The following is a 20,894-nucleotide window of genomic DNA, read 5'->3' as shown; positions in this document are numbered from 1 at the left end:
GAGTCTAACATCAGCCTTTTGTTTATCTCCCAGGAACACCCACCTTGGCCCCTTACACTGCTCTGAATTCTCAGCCCTGGGCTGGAGTGTAAAAAGAGGAAAAAGTTGGAAATCTGGGTCCTTTATCCAGCCTTCCTTCCCGGCAGAAAGGATGAGGGATTAGACAAGGCTGTGCTCTGAGCAGGTGCTGAAAAGCCAAGATGAGCAGTAAATAAAGCAGCATGGAGCCGAACTCTCATTGACCTACCCTTCTTGAGTCTGAAAAGCAAGAGCTGCTCTGCCCCTTCCAGGATTTGAAGTTGCACCTCATTTTAAGGCAAACAAATGGTTGTGGTTTCCAAAGGGAAAAACAGAAGTTCAACTCTGCATCTTATATCATCTAAATGTGATATGTTTGATATAAATCTAAGCAATAAGACCCCTTTGACAGGGTATAAAGGAAGCACAGCAATTAAGACTTCAGTGAAACTGAAGTCTTAAGTTTTCACTAACAAAATGTTCTAACCAGGTACAGTGCTACAAGTTTCTAGTGACAAGTTGTCTCAAAACGTTGTCTCTCTGTACTTAAAATGAAAATGCTGCATGCTGGGACACAATAACAGCCAATCAAAATGTATTCAAGGTTTAATATACAACTTGCACAGGGGCTACATAGTTTCCAGCACGATGCAAAGATTTCCATATCTTGCTACTTCATTCGGATATCATATATCCTTAGATATCATATAAGATATGTCAACCACACCACCATCTTGGAACAGTGAACAAGGGGCCCTGTTTGAATGGAGGAGATGCATCAGAGTGCTGCAGAAACTGCTTTTGTGTGGAAACAGTTTATCATATTATAAATCGACTGCCAGGGGGCTGATCTTCAAGATGTTTTCCATATTATACTAATTTGAAGAGAACTTTATTTGGAGTTTTCTATGAAAAAAATGCTGTTTGAGAAGAGAAGTTTTAGTAATTTTATAATTTAAAGTATGATTTATTTACAGTATTAACTTTTGTAAAACTCATTTTAAAAAAAGCTTTTTCATATGTTATATATTATATATGAATATAGTATGATTTATCTTATATTATATTTTTATATATTATATTATTATACAATTATGTTAATTATCATTAATTATATATTATTTGAATAAACAAACACATTGTTGATGTTTTGGAGCTAGATTCATTTATGGTTCCAGGCGTCATTTATGGGTGGGATGGGTGGGACATCACTTTTTGCCTTTGCCAATTTTGTCCCGACCACGTTTTGATTTCATCAGGTAAGTATCTAATGTAGAAGAAGCATCTCCAGTTCTTGAGCAGGAGTTTCTGTTTCATTTGTGTGTTTTATAATAAGTGGAGATCCAGCACTGGAGTTTGTTATTATTAATATTATAATGAGTGGTCACTGTGCCTGTTATCAGTGGCATTGACAGTGGGGATACCAATCAGTAATTCAAGCTAAAGGTTACTGATCCATGTATTTATCCACTCATTAAGAAAATCCCAGTACTGACATTGTTAGATGTATAGGCCGAGTTATCAAATTAATTATGTTAAATATTTATTAGAGCACTTGAATTGGTCATCAACAATGACTATTAAACTATTATTTGACATTAGCTGCAAATAACCTAATTAATATTCATGAATATCAGCAATTTGTAACATCACAACACCCTCCCCCCAACTGTCCCCACTACTATTTAAAAAAAATTGTTTATGGTTTTTACCACTAATTTATCTATTATCCACTAGTTCCACTGGTTTTATTAAAAGCCTCAGGCATCAGCATTATTTATAAGGGCCCTTTACCAATATTCTGAATTTTTATATAATCTACAATATAGTCCGACGTTTTTGGCAAATCAAATCTCGTGAAAATTGTCTTGATAACACTCTGTTGCGTTTCATGTGTTTACGGACAGCTCTTGATATTTCCGATACGACACACAAGCCGACATATTGCGACCCATAGGAACCACTGCTAATGTGGCATATATGTATTGTGCCATAGATCTTCCATCTATGGTACGATGCAGTAAAAAATGTAAACCAATAAATTGACAAAATAATAAAAATATAAACGTGAAAGAGAAAGATTTAATTTTTTAAAGAAAAAAACAAGAAAATAACAAATTGTTGGAAAAATAAATTGATAAACTGAAAACTGAAGCATCGAGAAGTCCCCACACGATTAAGCAGAATTTACAGTATGTAAGGCTGGATATTAGCAAGCTAGCTGGATGGATGGAATATCAAGTTCTTCCCCAGAACTTAAACTCAGTTGTGTTAACTCAATTTATGTTTGGATAGTACAGCAAAAACCAGGTTCAAATTACATTTCTCATACAACAGCACACATATATGGCTAGAGAATGGCTAGGATTGAGTATTAGTAATGTGGTTCTAAATTTCAGTTCGAACACAACTTCATTTTGCAAGGGGGGCTTGAGCACTTGAGTTTAGTGCTGTGCTGATTAGGGCTCAAATGCAGCACTCGTATGATGACAGACGGTAGGCTTTGGGAAGTATGGGTGATAGAAGTAATCATGAAGATTTTGGATGGTAAGATCCATATGGACTGTGAAAATCTGCAGACATCGCACAAAACCTTCCAGAAATCTCAACTCCAACAGATGTCAGCACATTTTCCGTGTTTGTCTGCACTTTTTGAGGAACGTTTTGCAAAAATTACGTCCTCGTTTAGATAAGGGGTTTGGGTAAGGGCATAATATTAATAAGCATGTCCTTAAGGCCTCGTATGCGAACCAACTTGTCAATTATGAGACATTTCATGAGACAGGGTTGAAACGTCAGTGAAGAATGAAGAAGCTGTGATCTTACACCTCTTGTAATCTTCTGCTAAACCAGACTAAGTTCCAGAATCTACAACTGCATCACCTAGCAGAATTACATTCAAACACCAGGAAGCACTGCAGATATCAAGGGTCCTCCACCTTCAAATCGCCTTTGAAAATATATCACTGACTGGCAGTTGGAAGAACAGGCTGTTAATCACAGTCACGACTGGCATGTCACATTCTCATGCGATTGCACTTTCTGAGCCAGGCTGTCTGCATTTAAGTGATATCCAAAAAATATATAGTGAAGGGGAACAGTGTGTGAGTGTACAGAGTAGCAAAGTAGATTAATGTCTCTATCTGCAAGCTCAGACTGACTCACTACAATCAAGTCAAAGCTGAATTAGACATATTAAAGCAGCCTGAGTGAAAGCACTCTCAGAAAGAGTTGTGCTAACCTCAGGAAAATCGTTCACTGCATTTCTGCTTAATTGGATGCATGAAGATGAGTGCACAGGAAACGCTATAATGCTGTCGATGAAGTGTCTGAAGCAAAACATAAAAATTGTTAACCTGTAAAGAGTGCAACCTAACAAAAAGGCTTAGTTTTCTTTTCCTTGCTTTTCTTTCCTTTTTTAGTATATATTTTATTGTTTTATTGTCAATACAGTATTCCACTTCTGAAGTCATAATTACGAGTACATCACATTCAAGTGTTTTGTTGTCAAAGAGATTAGGAAACATGGAGGATGCAGATTCATTCTTGAATATTTCTTGGGGAACTCTTATTTTGACAGTATAATACATGTCTGTCAGGAGTAGTGTGAATTTTAGTCAAATACATGCTATTTTATCTGTGTAAAAATTGACAATATGCATTAAATGATTACTTACAGTATATACATACTGTACATGTATATAGGCAGCTGCACTTGGAACCATAAATAAAATGGATCATTCACTACAGAAACAATACTTTCCTCCCAACTCGGTAACTCAGGTACAAACATTTCGCACTTGAAATTACAACTTAGCAGGCCATAATTCCGTTATTAAAGGCTGCAACGCACAATATGGTAACAGCTATGATGTGAAACACCGGTTCACCTAGGCACTGAGTATATAATAGTATAGCACCTATCAAATAACATTCTAGTGGAAGGATGCGGCTTAATAAGTTTGATTAATAACACTTAAAATGGAAGTTTGCATTCTTAATATTTTTATTGTAAGCATGAGCCTCGTCTGAAGGGTCGCGGAGAAGGTGTTGCTGCAATTTACAGAGAAGTTTTTGGTGTTACTCAGAGGACAGGATATAGGTTTAAATCTTTTGAAATAATAATGCTTAATGTGACACCGTGAGATACACATATCTGAATGAATTTGCACATATGAATTTGCAAATTTCGTTGTGGACTAAAGAACATAACTGTTAATCAGAAGGTTACTGGTTCGATCCCCACAGCCACCACCATTGTGTCCTTGAGCAAGGCACTTAACTCCAGGTTGCTTTGGGGGGATTGTCCCGGTAATAAAAATGCATTTTAAAAATGCATGTTGCTTTGGATAAAAGCGTCTGCCAAATGTATAAATGTGAATGTAATTGTTGGTGACTTAAACATTCACACAGATAATGAAAATGACACATTGGGATTAGCATTTATTGATATTCTCAACTCACCTGGAGTCAGACAAAATGTGCCTCCAAAAACTCATCCATTATCACATGCTAGAATTAATTCTGTCATATGGATTTGATGTTGATACTATATAAATTCTACCGCAGAGCGATGACATCTCAGATCATTACCTCATCCCTTGTATGCTGCGATCAGTTTATGTTACTCTACACCATGCTATCGTTCAGGTAGAACTTTTCTTTCGACCACTAAAGATAGCTTCACAAATAAACTTCCAGATGTATCTCATAATCAGTAAGCCAAAAAGTCTAGAAGAACTTGATGTAATAACAGAAAATATAAATACAGTCTTCTCTAGCACTCTTGACAATGTGGTACATACTCTCAAAAAGGAGCACAAGTGGAAGAAAACTAAATTAGAGGTATTTGGTGGTGCATAGAAAGTTAGTGTCTGTAGCTACAGGCAGGCATTAAAAGCTGCCAGGTCAGCATATTTTAGCAAACCCATAAAAAATAACCACAACAATCCTGGAATTTATTCAATACTGTGGCTAAATTGGTTTGGAATAAAGCCTCGCCTGAACCAGATATTCCGTCACAGCACAATAGTAATGAATTCATGAATTTCTTTAAAGATAAAATTTGAATTATGCAATCGTCTGTCACAGTACCTCAGAAAACAATGTCTCATAATTTTCCTCACAAGCATATTCAATCCTTCGCTGTCACAGGTCATGAAGAGCTAAAAAACCTTATTGAAACATCAAAGGCCACAACATGTTAGATCCAATACAAACTAAGCTCTTAAAAAGGTATTCCTTGTGATCACAGAACCTCTTCTTAATATTATTAACTTATCGCTATCCCTAGAACCTGTCCCAACAAACTTTAAAATGGCAGTTATCAAACCGCTTATTAAGAAGCCACAGCATGATCCTGGAGAATTGTCTAATTATAGACCGATTTCAAATCTCCCATTTATGTAAAAAAATACTAGAAAAGGTTGTGTCCACCCAAAATATGTTCATTTCTCCAGAGAAATAGTATATATGAACAATTTCATTCAGGATTTAGGCCCCATCACATTACAGAGACTGCACTTACAGAGTTACAAATGACTTGCTCTTTTCATCTGATCGCAGCTGCATTTCTCTTCTAGTGCTCTTAGATCTTAGTGCTGCCTTCGACACCATAGACAACAACATTTTCTTGGATAGGCTCGAGAACTATGTTGGCATTTGTGGACTTGCATTAGCATGATTCAGGTCCTATTTATCAGACCCCTACCACTTTGTATGTGTAAGCAAGGAATTGTCAAATCAAACAAAAGTTAAGTATGGAGTGCCACAGGGATCAGTTTTAGGGCCTCTCCCTTTCTCCTTATATATCGTCACCTTCCTAAAATAATGTCCAAAGTCATTTTTTGACAAAATTTAATTTTATTTGTTTTGCCTAAATCATCTCCTCATTATGCTGGCCACCTCTGGTAAAATTTCTGAAAAACCTGAAAAATGACTTAGGACATTATTTTAGGAAGGTGACGATATGCTTCTTGGATATATTATCAGGAATTAAAAAACAAAAACCTCTAAAAATAAGCCGCTAAAATATAATTTGACTCTCCATGGATGTACTGTTACATCATCTTCTACATCAAAGAACTTAGGTGTTATATTTGATACCAATCTGTCCTTTGAAAATCAAATTTCCAATGTTTGTAGAACAATATACTTCCACCTCAGAAATATTGCTACGTTGCCGAAAAACTAATTATTGCGTTTGTGACCTCAAGACTAGGATGTACTGCAAGTTCAATAAATACATTTAAATTGATTCAATACTTAAGCGACATTCTACCACGCTATATTCCATCACGTTCATTATGATCGCAAAATTCTGTCCGGTTAATAATCCCTAGAATATCAAAATTCACAAAAGGAGGTAGATCCTTTTCCTATTTGGCTCCTAAACTACGGAATAGTCTCCCTAACAATGTTCAGGACACAGACACGCTCACTCAGTTTAAGTTTAAACTAAAGACTCATCTATTTATCCGGGCATACACCTAATTTATCCATTAGCTCACAATTAGGCTGCTTTAGTTAGGTCTGCCGGAACCAAAAACATTTATCATTACCTATAAAAGTTGAATGGCATCTATGCTAATATTATTCTATTTGTTTCCCAGAGCCGGCCAGATCCAGCTCCGTTCCTGCTTGGTGTCGGACTCCACTGCTATGTGTCTCTGAGTAATGATGACTAAATGCAGCCGGTGCCAACCAGATAACATTTCAGTCTATTATAATGGACTTCAGAAGATGAACTGATGCCAACTCCAACCATTAGACATGGGATACTTCATATTCCACTGCCTGAACCTTGGACTTAGTAAAGACCTCAACAAAATAACCTACCAATCCCTGCCTGCATCACCTTTGTCTATTGATGGACTACACTCTTAAAATGGAATACACAGACTATCAATGAATTGCTAACAAAAGCCTTCATCAGCCAACTAACAAAGGACAATATATCTATGTGAACTTCTGTAGTTAATCCAGGATGGACTTCAAAAACATTCATTAATAATTTAAGAGTTCAGACAAAATCTTTTTAAAAACATGTTTAAACACTGCCCATTAACACTTGGTTTACTAATTTTAAAACAAGACTTGCACTGCACATAAATAACTAATATTGGCATTATATTCATGATGTTAGTTAGAGGGGAACTGGCCCTCAGAGTGAGTCTGGTTTCTCCCAAGGTTATTTTTCTCCATTAACCAACATCTTATATAGTTTTGTGTTCCTTGCCACAGTCGCCTTCGGCTTGCTCACTGGGGTTCTAAACACAATTTACATATTTAATCAAACTACACAATGATGTCTCTAAGACTTATAGATATTACAGTTTCATTTTCTGTTAATGCAAGATTTTCTGTAAAGCTGCTTTGAAACGATGTGTGTTGTGAAAAGTGCTACACAAATAAAAATGACTTGACTTATTATAAAGTAGCCGTTTTGTAAAGCCAAAAAGCACTCAACGCAGTGTTTTATTGTAAATATAGTCACAGCTATAGGGGTTGAAGGCGCTCTTTAGCAACCACCCAGAATTTGTATAGCAACACACTAAAAACCACTCACAACATAACAGGGATATTTTTCATTTTGGTTCATACTGAGCAAATTGTTTTGATCCTGTTTCGGTATTCCGCAGCCTCCTTACCAAATGGTAACTGCTAGAATGAAATAAAAGAAGTTAATAACGTTCTTTTAAAAATTAATGTACTCTGTTGTAAGGGTGGGTGTGATATACCAGTTGCTAGATCTCGCAAGAAAAACAAGCATCCTGGTCTGGAAAAATAAGCTTAAAATAAAGGTCTTAACTCACCAAAAAAAGAAAAAATAACATATTTTCAATAAATATATCCTCAATATTAAATATATCTCTAAAATAATTTTCATATTTCAAATATACAACTGGTTAAAATCTTTATTAATGAATCGTATCTAACAATAATTCAGTGAAGGCTTGAATAACAATGGAGAAATTTACTTTTAACCTCTAATATTTTTTCTGCATTTTTAACAGTGCAAAATAACCATGCGACAGGGTCATAAACACTTGTATTTGGTTTCATAAAAAATGTCACATCTTCTGCATCAAGAAAGAGTAAGCTTGACAACAAACCTTTTTCACAGACTGTGATGACACCTTTCTGCCTAATTTAGTAATGTACATCTAGCAAACTTTTTATATTTTATATTTTTGTATTATTCAGAGTCAATTTATAACATTGAGCTTTGTGTTATTTTACCCTAGAAAAAATTTCACAGCTGAGATGTGGTTCTAAAATAGCTGCTGAGGGAGTGACAGTAAATTTGTCATCTCTTCTCTTCTGACAGCTGTAATCATACGCTCAATTTTTTATTTTGCCTCTTGTGAAAAGTTGTGGAAACAATATTTGTTGTGGTCTCCCATTCACCACTTTAGAAGCTTGCTGTGCAATGCTTTACTTCAGTGTTCCAAAACCAGGAAATGTGAAAAAGTCTGTAGATAGAAGGAAAAAGAATTTGAATGGGAAACACAGGGTAGGTCAGGTTATTAAAGAGTGTAAAACACAGGCATCAGGACATGCATGAGGAGCCAGCCACGCTTACTCAGCATGTTTCAGGCTCAGGATAGAGATTTTGATCCCATTCCATTATGATGCAAGAAAAATGGCTGATCCCCAGGTGTTAATGACTCCTACATCATGAGAAAGAGAGTTGGGGGAGGGGATGGACCAGGAAATATAGATAGATGGATGTAGGACTCGCATGCTTTGCAACAAATCTGATTACATGATATGTTTCCTCAATTTAAAACAAGCTATTCCTTGAAACATCAACATTGCCAGTGAACTAGAAATAAAATATTTTTATTCTGACAGTCTTCTCCAAAAGTGAACAGATCTGACACATACTGTATAAGGTGAGAGGATGAAACATCAAAGCTGGAAGCAGCAAAGACCGGCACAGATGCACTGAAGGGGGAGGAAGAGAGCTAAGAGATTTGTATTTATTGATTTATTATTTTGAATTCCAAAAAGAATGAGAAAGAAATTACCTTATGATTAAAATATAAAATGTTACAGTATAAGTGATTCAATCAAAGCTTAGACAAAAAAGAGACATCCAAAGTTGTTTGCAAAAAAACATTTGAAATGTAAAATAATATATATATATATATATATATATATATATATATATATATATATATATATATATATATATAAATTAGATATATTAAGCAATCTATCAAAGCTACAGATGCTAAAAAACTATATTTTGTTCAGAGTTTGCTCTTTCCCATTCATTTAGGAATCAAATTAGTCTCTGATGTTTCTAAAATGCCTTAGACGAAATAAAAAATAGACACAAATGTTATGATTATTGTCATAAAGCAAGAGTATAGAGCTATAAAATAAATGTGAATAGCATTGGTCTTTGATGAGAAATGTTTGAGTTCATATTGAAATCTTATTTGATTGTATACATTGGTAGCTATACAAACCTGAGAGCAGAGTTTGAGGTATTGTTAAGATCTCTTCTAAAACTCTAGAGGAGGTGCATGTGAGATTACTGGAGAATTTTCCTCAAGAGAAATTCTGATAGGAGATTTAGTCTCAATTTGCTCTCCCTTTAAAGAGATCTCATTTGTGATTTTCTTTTTCTATGGGGACTATCAATTTTGAACAATCATAGGTTCTTATAGATATAATGGAACTAATACAATACGGAGTTAGCAGCGGGTCACAGGTGGAAAAATATATTTTTTAAATGAACAAAACAAGAAATCAAAAGAATGAAATGCACCATATTAGAGCACTTTGATTGGGAAGCAATCACCTTCAGCCACTGTCACCCTCTGCGCCGCTCTGAGCTAATGGAACCACATTGGCAGAACAAATGGCAGCAGAAATCAAGTAATTTACGAAAAGCGCCCGTATGGCGTACTTGGACACACATGCTCTCAGCTCTGTGCCATAGGAGAGCTCATTTTCACTCCCCAAATAATCCATTTACCCACCACAATGAATATTTGACACGGTTCACACAATGTGCTGTGGCGTGTAAAATAAGTGAGGAAGCAGATGCATGGTGTGGCAACAATGGGTGACAGGAAGCAGCATGACTTTATTAGGGTATTCACATTAGTACATTCCCACAGAAAAATAGAAATGATTGAGGTCTATTTTTTTATGGTTTTCATGTATTGTACAAAGCTTCAGTGCAAGATATTCTGTGTTAATATGTAATACACCCTCTTTCTTTCTTTTGTCAAAGTTTGAACATGTGCTGCATGTAGAGTAACAAAGGCTCCATATGCAATTAGGGATTCACCAACATTTTGGCTGAAAATGGAACAAAATGCTATTTAACATTTTTTGCACGAAAGAGAAAAAAGTCAGAAAATCTTGGCCAAAAATGGTACAAAAAAGTTCAAAAACAGAAACAAAAAACACTCACATGAAGAAAAAGCATTGTTTATGTTGAACAATAGCGTCCACATTCCCAAAAGTGAAGTGATCATTCTGTGACAAATAGGCGTGGCTGGGCTGAGAGGATGCACGCCTGGTGCTGAGTTGCCCAATCAGCGGGACAGAGATAAAAGGGGGAGCCGGGGAAACCAGAGAGAGAGATAGAGAGAGAGACACATGCAGCAGTGTTCGTATGTGTATGCTTTTGTTTATGTTATGTTATGTTATGTTATGTTATGTTATGTTATGTTATGTTATGTTATGTTATGTTCATCAGTGTTTTATTAAAAGTCTTGCTGAATGTGGATCCGGCTCCCGCTTCCTCCTTTCCCGAACCCTGTTATACTGGTGCCAAAACTGGAGGAAGGCACACCGCTGAGGAGAGGATTGGTTCAATGGTATTGGAGCGGCCTGCCAGGAGACGGAGGAGCCACTGCCATCCGCCAGGAGCCGGAGGAGCTGTCACCGTCCGCCAGGGGACAGATGAACCACTGCCTTCCGACAGGAAGTGGAGAAATCTCTGCCATCCGGCAGGAATCGGAGGAGCCGTTGTCTCTGCCAGGGGACACAGGAGCTGCTGCCGGCCGCCAGGAGCCAACGCGGAGGATCGCTGGACAACTGGCTGAGGACCAAATGCTGGCGTGGTCGAGAACCAGAGTTTTTTCTTGTCTTTTCTCTCTCTCTGTCTCTCTCACTCTCTTACTCTCTCCCCTCCCCTCGTCCTTCCCAGGAGGCAGGGAAGACCAGCCGGCGACAAAATGGCCGTAGGTGTAAGTCCTGCCCTCCGGGTCTTGGGAATTGGGCAGTGGGGGTACAGTAAGTGATGAGGAGGAGGGCATGGCCGGGCCAAGAGGATGCATGCCTGGCGTGAGCTGCCCAATCAGCATTTTCCAGTGCTCCAATATTGTGTATTATTGTGTGTTATGGTCATTACAGACAAGCATTAATATTGCATTAAAGAAGCATAAAATCAAGGCCCTTCATTGATGCTGTCTACCACCCCTGGAGTTGCGAGTTCGAATGCAGGGAGTGCTAAGTGACTCCAGCCAGGTCTCCTAAGCAACCAAATTGGCCCGGTTGCTAGGGAGGGTAGAGTCACATGTAAGAGGTAAAGGATGGGCAAGGAGGAGGCAGGAACCGGCTGAGCAGTTTAATGATATTAATGAACTTAAAATAACATAAAACATTATGTTATCTAAGCGGAGATATCTAAAAATGATGACATACAGTATTTTTTGTCATGTGATGCAGTCATGTGATCTATATAACCCAAAACAATCAAGATGGCGGCTCATGTTGTAGCGGTATTTTTGCCTGCTATTCACTTTAAAAGCATTGTTAAAGATCAATGTTACTCTGTGCAACCTTCACACTGTATTCTTTCAAAGGCAACGGGAAGTTTACTTGGAATTGCTGTCCAGCGACAGACAATTGCATTTCAGGGAGTACATGCAACGGCAATTATACACATGCGCAGTAAGGAGATTTAAAAGTTTGAAAATGGTAGTGTGGACATTTCAGTGCATCACTATATACAATTGTTGCACATTGTTTCATAGGAATCCACACACACACACAGAACCCCATAGAAAGCTCTTCAGCTTTCAGCAGAAATCAACCACCAATCATTCACAAATTTGTACACATCCCTTGCCCGTAGTGTGTTAATTCATGATCAATAATTTGATTATGCTTTTAGCTATTATAACAGTAATAACAGTGTTGTACTCTTATGGGCTTTTCACATTTTCAATTGTTAACCCAGGGCCATTATTAACCATGGAATAAGGTAATCCTAGGTTATCTTTCTTCATGATTCACATTGTTCATTGTTCATACTCACCATGGGTTAGACTTTTACATCGTAATTAAAGTTGAAAGATTATCATAGATTGCGCTTTTTTCACAAATCTCTGTGCTGTTTACCTGGTGCAGTTAACAGTGCAGCAGGTGATACATTTTATTTAAATAAAGAGATGTTTTTGTAAGTTTTACATCAATTATGGCAGTATAAATTTGTCTAATAATGATCAATTGTTGGAGAGGAGCATTATAACCTGGCATATATCCAGATGAGCGGTGTAGTCAAGTGCACTTTCAGGATGTTAAAGAGATAAGTCAAGTGTCTGAAAAACAGTACTAGAGTAATGCTGTACAATCCAGGCAGAGTGTGCCAAATTACGGTGGTCTGCAATATAGCACTCAGGACCGGCCCACAAGATCAGGTTTGCGTTGTGTAAATTGATTCAGCACAGATTTTGTGGGTGCATTTGCACTGTTGACTGATCTGCATAATTCTTTTTTTGAGGAGCCCTTCATCTCTGTTTGACACATTCTACCATGTTTAAATCCACTCCACAGAATTTCCCAGATTTTCCCGCAAAACGAGAAAAGAAAATATGAAATAAGTATACTGATTCTGGACCTTGATATCACTAAAAGTCTAAACTTGGTCTCAGACAACTAACGCGGCATGCTCACCTACATCTATAAAACCCATTCAAACCACACAACAAACTTTCAAGGGAAATATAAAATCATAAGCTGACCCATTTCTTTTGATGTATGAGGCATGCTTCTGGCATTGTTAATACTGAATTTTCATTGAGCTGAGAAAATCAAGGCACAAATCACTCAATCTAAGCCTTTTCCATTCCTGGCCCCATGAAGCCTTCTGATTGGCTGGGCCAGACTGGGCTGTTTATCTGGCTTGATGTGGTTACATCAAAGCACTGAGAGTCCTTATCACTCTGGGATTGGTATAGGGAAATTTCACACTGTCTAACTGAATGAGAACGAGATGAGGGCAAAAATGTGACAAAGCTCAAAATGATGTGACACCATCACAGGATGGATGCCCTTATTAACCAGCCACACTGGCAATATCCAGCAGCCAGTGCACGCCAGTGATGTAGAGTAAATGTCATATTTTAGAGCTCTAGGGGAATGATGAATGATTTGTATAAGACAACCTATCTCAAATCCATCTTCATCGCCTCATTAATAACACATTTAGAGCTGAGAGAATGTGATATAGTGGAATAAGACTCTAACCAAAGAGACACAGCACTGTAAAAATGAATAGATACTTGAGCCACAATTTGGGGTTCTCAGAATCCTTTGTAAAAGATCTACAGCAGTAGTTCTCAACCGGAGGGTTACGGAAACATTGCTAATTGAATATAATTACTTAACTAACAATTCCATCATGCAGTGTTAGGATATTTAGGATAGACTAAGTCACAATTGACTTTCATAGTGACTTTATTCCAAACAATGAAAGTGTTACAGTCTGACTATGATTGTGCCTCCTCCCTCTGTTAGTTTGTCATGTCTGCTTGTTTTCCTGTTTGTTTCTCTTCCTGCTGTGTCTGCTGGTGCCACTGTCACAAAGGCGAGACAAAGAGACACAAGAGCAGAGGAACAGTTCAAAGGATTTATTAACAATAAGTTATAACTTATAACTTCAGCAGATACAGATGAAGTGTGGATATCCCGGCACCAACTGTAGTAGAAGGTGATGGGTGTGTTTGTCGATGAGTGCGTGCCGACCGCGCATTGACCAGATCCGTAAGGAATCCTTTGTTAAGAGTGTGTTCAAAGGCGAGAGTATGCATTGTGGTAGTCAGGAGCAGATTCATGATGAATCCTCCATTGAAGATATGTGGACGAAGAGAACAGGCGTACAGCCAACTGGAAGGCAACCACACTCCCGACACATGGGCAGAGATGGGAAACCAAAACAGATCCATAAGACAGGACCAACTAGGCAGTGAGAGTGAGGTGAGTTACTTCAACACCAAAAAACAATCTAGCAGTGAATTAGTGGAAAGACAGGGGCTGCTAGCATGCTAATTAGTGGCGTGATCAGCATCAAGTTTTCTCATGGAAACTTTGATCACACATGCAGACAGCGCCAGAGACACATAAGGGAGAGAAATATCAAAACAAACAGAACTGACCGATGAACTCACTGGCACCGTGACAGCCACGTGCTGTATGCTAGCCCCATTGCCTTGATATCACCAATTACTCCTATCAGCTCATCAGACATGTCACCTGTCTCTTGCTACATCTCCCTATATTAACTTCCCTCATGTTTTGTCCTCTGCTCAATTGTTTTGTGTGTTAGTCAGTCTAGCCAATCTGTGTTATCTTCCCGTCTTTGGTCAGTTTTATTTTTATCTGTGTTCTCGTTATATTCCTGTTCTGTTTTGGTTTGCCTTTTTCCCCTCCACTGCGAGAGGTTTATGTTGCTTTTTGTAGTTTGCATAATCAAGTCTTTTTGTTGCATCTCTACGTTTGGGTCCTTCATCTCTACAACACAACTGTGACAGAAAGTGGATGGTGACTGAGGCTATCTTTATACATAACATCTCTTTTTTGTGTTTCACAGAAGAAAGTAATTTGGGTTTGGAACAACATGAGAGTGAATCAATGATGAGAGAATTTTCATTTTTGGGTGAACTATCCATTTAAGGGTTCCATTTTTGATTCCCAAATGGTCCCTCGAGTATCTTTTTAGTTTACAGTGAAGGGACATATTGTCTCACCTGTACTCTGCACTGCATTCAGGTAGCTGTCATCACCGTTTACCTGCAGGGAGGGAAAAATGAACAGATTTAAAATGTGGAAGCTGACAGAATTATGAAGGGATTTGTTTGGTGTAATAAAGTGACTGTTTTTCTTGAAAAGCAGAGATTTATCTTCTTAGAGATGACAGACATTTGAACATCGGTACATCTTGTGTCTGCCTACGCTTCCACTTGACTCAGAGGAAACTGTGCAAGTTCTCCCTGACAGCATTACAGGGAACAAAGATATCATCTGTTAATATTTTTACTTTAGACATTTTATTTCTGCTTTTCCTCATACTGCACTGCCACTGAATTATAAATAGCAGACGAGTTTAGTATTTTAATCGGTATGGTAAAAAAGGACTTATACATTTCTTTTTTAACCTTCATGTCGATCCATAATAAAAATAGACCATGAAACTTATGTGTCATATTCCAAGTCTTCTGAAAGCATACCGTACAATAGGTTTGGTTTAGAAACAACCCAAAATGCTTGTACTTTAAGACATCCGTTGTGTATTCATGTGCACAATGAGAGTCCACAGTGGGTTGTGTGTTCACGCAAGAAATTGTTTAGTGTTGTTTAGTGCTAAAAAGATTAAATCTAAAAAGTTTTTTGAGTCACTATCAACTGCTGTTGTATTGAAAAGATAGACAGGGATATTCATGAATTATTTCCACGTAACAACATGAATGATATTAACTTGACAACGTCTTTGTGTGTAGTTGCACAAAGCCTTCAGATTAGTCTGCAAACAATGTTACTACAACCCTTAAATTTCCAAGGTTGTCAGTTCTGATTTATAATGGGAAGCTTAAACTATAAATATTTATCTGTAAATCAATCTTCCCATTCATTGACCAATTCTGACAATCAAACCATTCAACCAAAATCTGGGCAGCTGTCAAGGTTGAATACAACCTTGAAATTTGAGGATTGCTGAAAGAGCTTCATTCTGGCAAAGGTAAGAGAGTAAATCTGTTCCTGTGATTTGAAATCCAATGAGTGCCTTTCAGGCAAGCAGGACTACTGCTGTAACTCAAAGGTTTTGTCATCAGTTTTCCAAAACCAATTGCACTCTGTTCTCCGAAGTGATTTAAAGCTTTCTGGCTGAGCATCATTGCTGAAATCATGCAGTTTATAATCTAGAAACTGATTTTTTCCCCCTAAGCATTCACATCTGATGCATTTGGACTATTTAAACCTTTTGTTTACTGGGTATACCAGTCCTTTAAAAATACTTAAAAGCTTCTTGATTATATGCTGCACTGGACTGACTGTCATTTTTTAAACATAAAAGCACATGCAGGCATTTACACTCAATGAGCACTTTATTGGGAACACCTGTACACTTATTCATGTGATTATCTAATCAGCCAATCGTGTGGCAGCAATGCAATGTGTAAAATCACGCAGATACAGGTCAGGAGCTTCAGTTATTATTCACATCAACCATCAGAATGGGGAAATTAAAACAAATAATAATCTTAGTGATTTCAACCGTGGCATGATTGTTAGTGCCGGACGGGCTGGTTTGAGTATTTCTGTAACTGCTGATCCCCTTGGATTTTCATGCACAACAGACTCTAGAGTTTACTTAGAATGGTGCCAAAAACAAACAAAAAAACTTCCAGTGAGCGGCAGTTCTGTGGACGGAAACACCTTGTTGATGAGACAGGTCAACAGAGAATGGCTGACAGAAAGGCTACGGTAACTCAGATAACCATTCTGTACATTACATTCTATTCAAAAATACAAGAGATCAGAATAGCATCTCAGAATGCACAACACGTCGAACCTTAGGCGAATGGGCAACAACAGCAGAAGACCACGTTGGGCACTTTATTAGGACTGTGTTCTTAATAAAGTGCTCAGAGAGTATGTTTGTAGATGAAAACATGTAACTAAGTAAATAATACCAAGCAATAAACAGATCTGGGATTCATCACCACAAGCCAGGCTAATTGCATTATAGATCACAAGCCTCAGTTAAGCACTCTGATATTTGTGTTCATTTCAAAACACTCTAGACAGTTAAAGCCTTAATTGCATCTGTCAATCTCAATCCAGGGCAGCAACAGAGGCCAGACTGATGCTGTCCTGTGATTCTGTTGCTTTCCCTAAAATAACAAAATACATACTTTGTGAAAAAACACTTGATTTCTGCAAAAGACACCATCGTCTTTGAGTACCATTAGGCTTTCAAACACTTTCTCTAATAATACCCTTTCAGTTCTACACAAGGAACAGCTTGTGGTTATGGAGTTTACTGTATAACTTGTATGGCACAGATGAGTAAACATATGACCAGGTGTGTTTTCCCAACAGCTGCAAACACAGTAAGGCATACAAATAACCTGGGAGATGTCTAGCCTATGGAACTTGACTTGAACTTGACATATACGCCATGCTTTGATTGCTTGCTGGTGCTTTGTATATAAGCAATATTTGAGAAGTCTATTTGTGATTGCATGTTTCAATATGCACGCACATATATAAAATCAATCTGGTGTGTTACAGCATCTCAGGAGCAAAGCTCTTAAACAGATTTGTTGCTGCTCTAAAATATCTGTAATGAAGAGGAATGTAAAGTCTCTAATTGAGCATGGCAGGCATATTACTCATTAATTCCTTCCCATAGTGCTGTTGTTTTGCCGCCCAAACAGATGTTAAGGTGCTCTAGTTCTGTTGTGGATGTGAACTGAGATAAAGGTACAATTATTTGTTGAATAACACTGTCTATTTCCTTAGAACATTTAGGGCCCCTTTAGGAGCTATTAAGCAAACATTATTGAAAAATTACTATTATTTCAAAATCTGGTTCAGTTTTTCACAAATTAATCTTACTTTGTCTTTGGTTGCCTAGTTTGTGCTGATCTTAGATTGTTGACTTCCATGTATAAATATGCATTATCACCCAAAATCAGTCTTTCCTTTCAAACAGTCCTTATAACAAATCACAAATTTTGTTATAGCGCACTAATCAAACTCATTAGTCTTACAGCAGAATATGGGTCAATATGTTTCATTTTTGTAATGGAATCCTTTTGGTGTCTGGTTCTGGTCTTTATGCATTCAAACTGGATAAAGAAAAGCGAGACAAACATTTAAACAATAGCTTAATTGAATTTGCCCACATAACCAAAGGCAGAGATTGGTCTGCTTGTATAAATTATGTTTATAATGTGTATCATTTAAGACATTTCCTCCCCACAGCAGGGCATGTCAGAGCCTCTTTTAGAGGGAGGTAGCTTTGCTCGAATCCATTAAACAGCATGTGAGCATTCTATTGCACAGACATATTCTATTGACAGATATAACATGCTGCATTGGAATTGACTGAAAAGATACTATTTTTAGTTATAAATTTATGTTGGTGGCTATACAAATCAATATAAATAAGATAAAGCACACATGGCCTTTACAGATGTAATGCACCTACTTTCTCACGGGAGAAGGGCGCGTGTATTTGTTCCATGCTATTATTATTGAACAGCCCTAAAGGCGCGTGACGCGTCTTACCTCCGCGATCGCCGGCAGCCAGAGAGAAAACCCAGCGACCAGGGCGAGCATCATCCTCCACACTCTTGGATGCATAACTATCTCCGGTTATGGGTCGGTTTCATTGTCCGGTAATAGAACCCCCTTTTGTCAGACAGAGGTCCGGATTAGTATTCGCACGGGTTGAATGGCTCAGATGTGTGGATGCCCTTTCGAAGCGCTAGTTTCCAGGGTGAGTGACGATATGCTCCTCTGTGACCCGCCGTAGGTTGATGTGTAATGTGTAATCAGTGTAGTGTCACGGACGCACACACCCCTCGTAAAATACCCACGCGCAGCACTACGTCCCCAAGCGCTCGCGCACCTTGCGTGCGCCGCACTGATGTTCCGACAGCCAACAAACTGGGCGTCACTGTTGCCTAAGTACAAATCGGACAATATAGATCAATATATAAATAATATTAAACACTATATTAAAGATTTATAACAAATGAAAACATGTGAAATCGTTACAACGACGTTCTTTGTTATTTGTAGTTTATTACATTGTAGTAACGATGTTGGCTAATATATAATTTTGTGTAATTATATACTAAATAATCAGATTGAATGTCAATTTCAGTTAATTAAAATTAGTTCTGCACTTTTTATGCAGACAACAAATGTTTATTTTGAAAACTAGGTGCAGACACATTCAAAGCTTACTATTTAAGAAATTTGTTCTGATACCAGTAAATAATTTCACAGACAAAAAGGATCTCTGAGAAAAATACACTACAGAGAATATTAAATGATATACTGAACTGAGCATTGTGAGGTGTCTAATAGTGTCCTGTAGAAGGGAATAAAGGTAATGCTGATTTTGCTGTAAACATGGTAACCTGCGATCATTACCTTAAGGGGCTATTTTCCATGTACACTATCTAACCATTTAAATTTGTTTTTCTTTGTTGTAACCTAATTTATTCTGGTTGATTCAGTGGTTAATTTGTTTTTTTCTTGAATCAAACGAGTTAATTTAGATGTTACCAAATTAAGAACATTTTTAGGTAATTTTACCATAACCATCACCAGCATTAATATTTATTATACACAGGCAAGAAAAAGTATGTGACCCCTTTTGAATTATCTGGTTTTCTGCATGAATTTGGTCATAAAATGTGATCTCATCTCAGGTCTCAAGTATAGACAAAAACAATGTGATTAAGCTAACAACATACAAACAATTATAATCTTTCATGTCTTTATTGAACACATCCCATTAAACATTCATAGTGCTGTGGAAAAAGTAAGCAAACCCTTGGATTTAATAAATGGTCGATCCTCCTTAGACAGCAATAACCTCAACCAAGCATTTCCAGTAGTGGATTAGACCTGTACAACTTCAGAAGGACCATTCTTCCTTACAGAACTGCTTCAGCTCAATCACATTCTTAGGATGTCTGGTGTGAATGGCTCTATTAAGATCATTCCACGGCATCTCTATTGGGTACTGGGCTCTGACTGGGACACTCCAAATGGTGGGATTTCTTTTTTTAAGCCATTCTGTAGTGGATTTAATTTGATGTTTAGGGTCATTGTGCTGATACATCACCCAATTTCTACTGAGCTTCAGCTGGCACACGGCCACCCTGACATTATCCTGTAGGTAGGATATCTTGATAAATTTGGGAATTCATTTTTCCCTCGATGATAAGTGGTCAAGGCCACGAAACAGCAAAGCAGCCCCAAATCATGACACTCCCTCCACCATACTTCACAACTGGGATAAAGTTTTCATGTTGGTATGCAGTGCCCTTTTTATGCCATACGTAGTGCTGTGCGTTCTTCCCAAATATTTCAACCTTAGTTTCACCAGTCCACAAAACATTTCCCCAGTACTGTTGTGCAGTGTCATGGTGGTCTTTGGCAAACTTTAGGTGCACAGCAATGTTTTTTTGGAAAGCAGCAGCTTCCTTCGTGGTGTCCTGCCTGTTTAATGTTTTCCGTATAGTAGACTCATGGACAGGGATGTTAACAGTTCCAATGATTCCTTCAAGTAATTAGCCGTCACTCTATGTTTTTTTTTACCTAATTTAGCATTTTGTGGTGTGTCTTTTGAGTCATCTTGGCTGGACGGCCACTTCTAGGCAGAGGAGCCACAGTACTAAATAATTTCCATTTATAGACAATTTTTCTAACTGTGGACAGATGAATATCAAAGCTCTTCGAGATAACTTTTAACCCTTTCCAGCTTTGTGAAAAGTAACAATTCTTGATCTGAGATCTCTTTTTTGCAAGGCATAGTCCACTTCAGCAGATGCTTCTGGTGAATAGAAAACTCAAAATGTTTAAGTAATTTTTACAAGTCA

At 37.7% G+C, this 20,894-nt stretch overlaps 1 protein-coding gene across 2 annotated transcripts in view; it reads right to left on the bottom strand.

Annotated features, from left to right (window-relative positions):
* Positions 1–18,874, bottom strand: part of LOC127626881 (neurotrypsin-like) — a 49,153-nt gene extending 30,279 nt beyond the window's left edge. For both annotated transcript variants that reach the window (XM_052102981.1, XM_052102983.1), the window contains exons 1-2: positions 18,565–18,874; positions 15,018–15,060 (exon numbers count right to left, since the gene is read on the bottom strand). In XM_052102981.1, the coding sequence (XP_051958941.1) occupies positions 15,018–15,060; positions 18,565–18,639 (118 nt within the window). In that variant the 5' untranslated portion in view covers positions 18,640–18,874. The remainder of the gene's footprint in view (positions 1–15,017; positions 15,061–18,564) is intronic.
* Positions 18,875–20,894: the final 2,020 nt, after the last annotated feature.

The sequence above is a fragment of the Xyrauchen texanus genome, chromosome 33 (assembly GCF_025860055.1).
Source record: "Xyrauchen texanus isolate HMW12.3.18 chromosome 33, RBS_HiC_50CHRs, whole genome shotgun sequence".
NCBI lineage: Eukaryota > Metazoa > Chordata > Actinopteri > Cypriniformes > Catostomidae > Xyrauchen > Xyrauchen texanus.
Note: the sequence above shows the minus strand (reverse complement) of the source record. Positions and strands in the feature narration are given on the sequence as shown.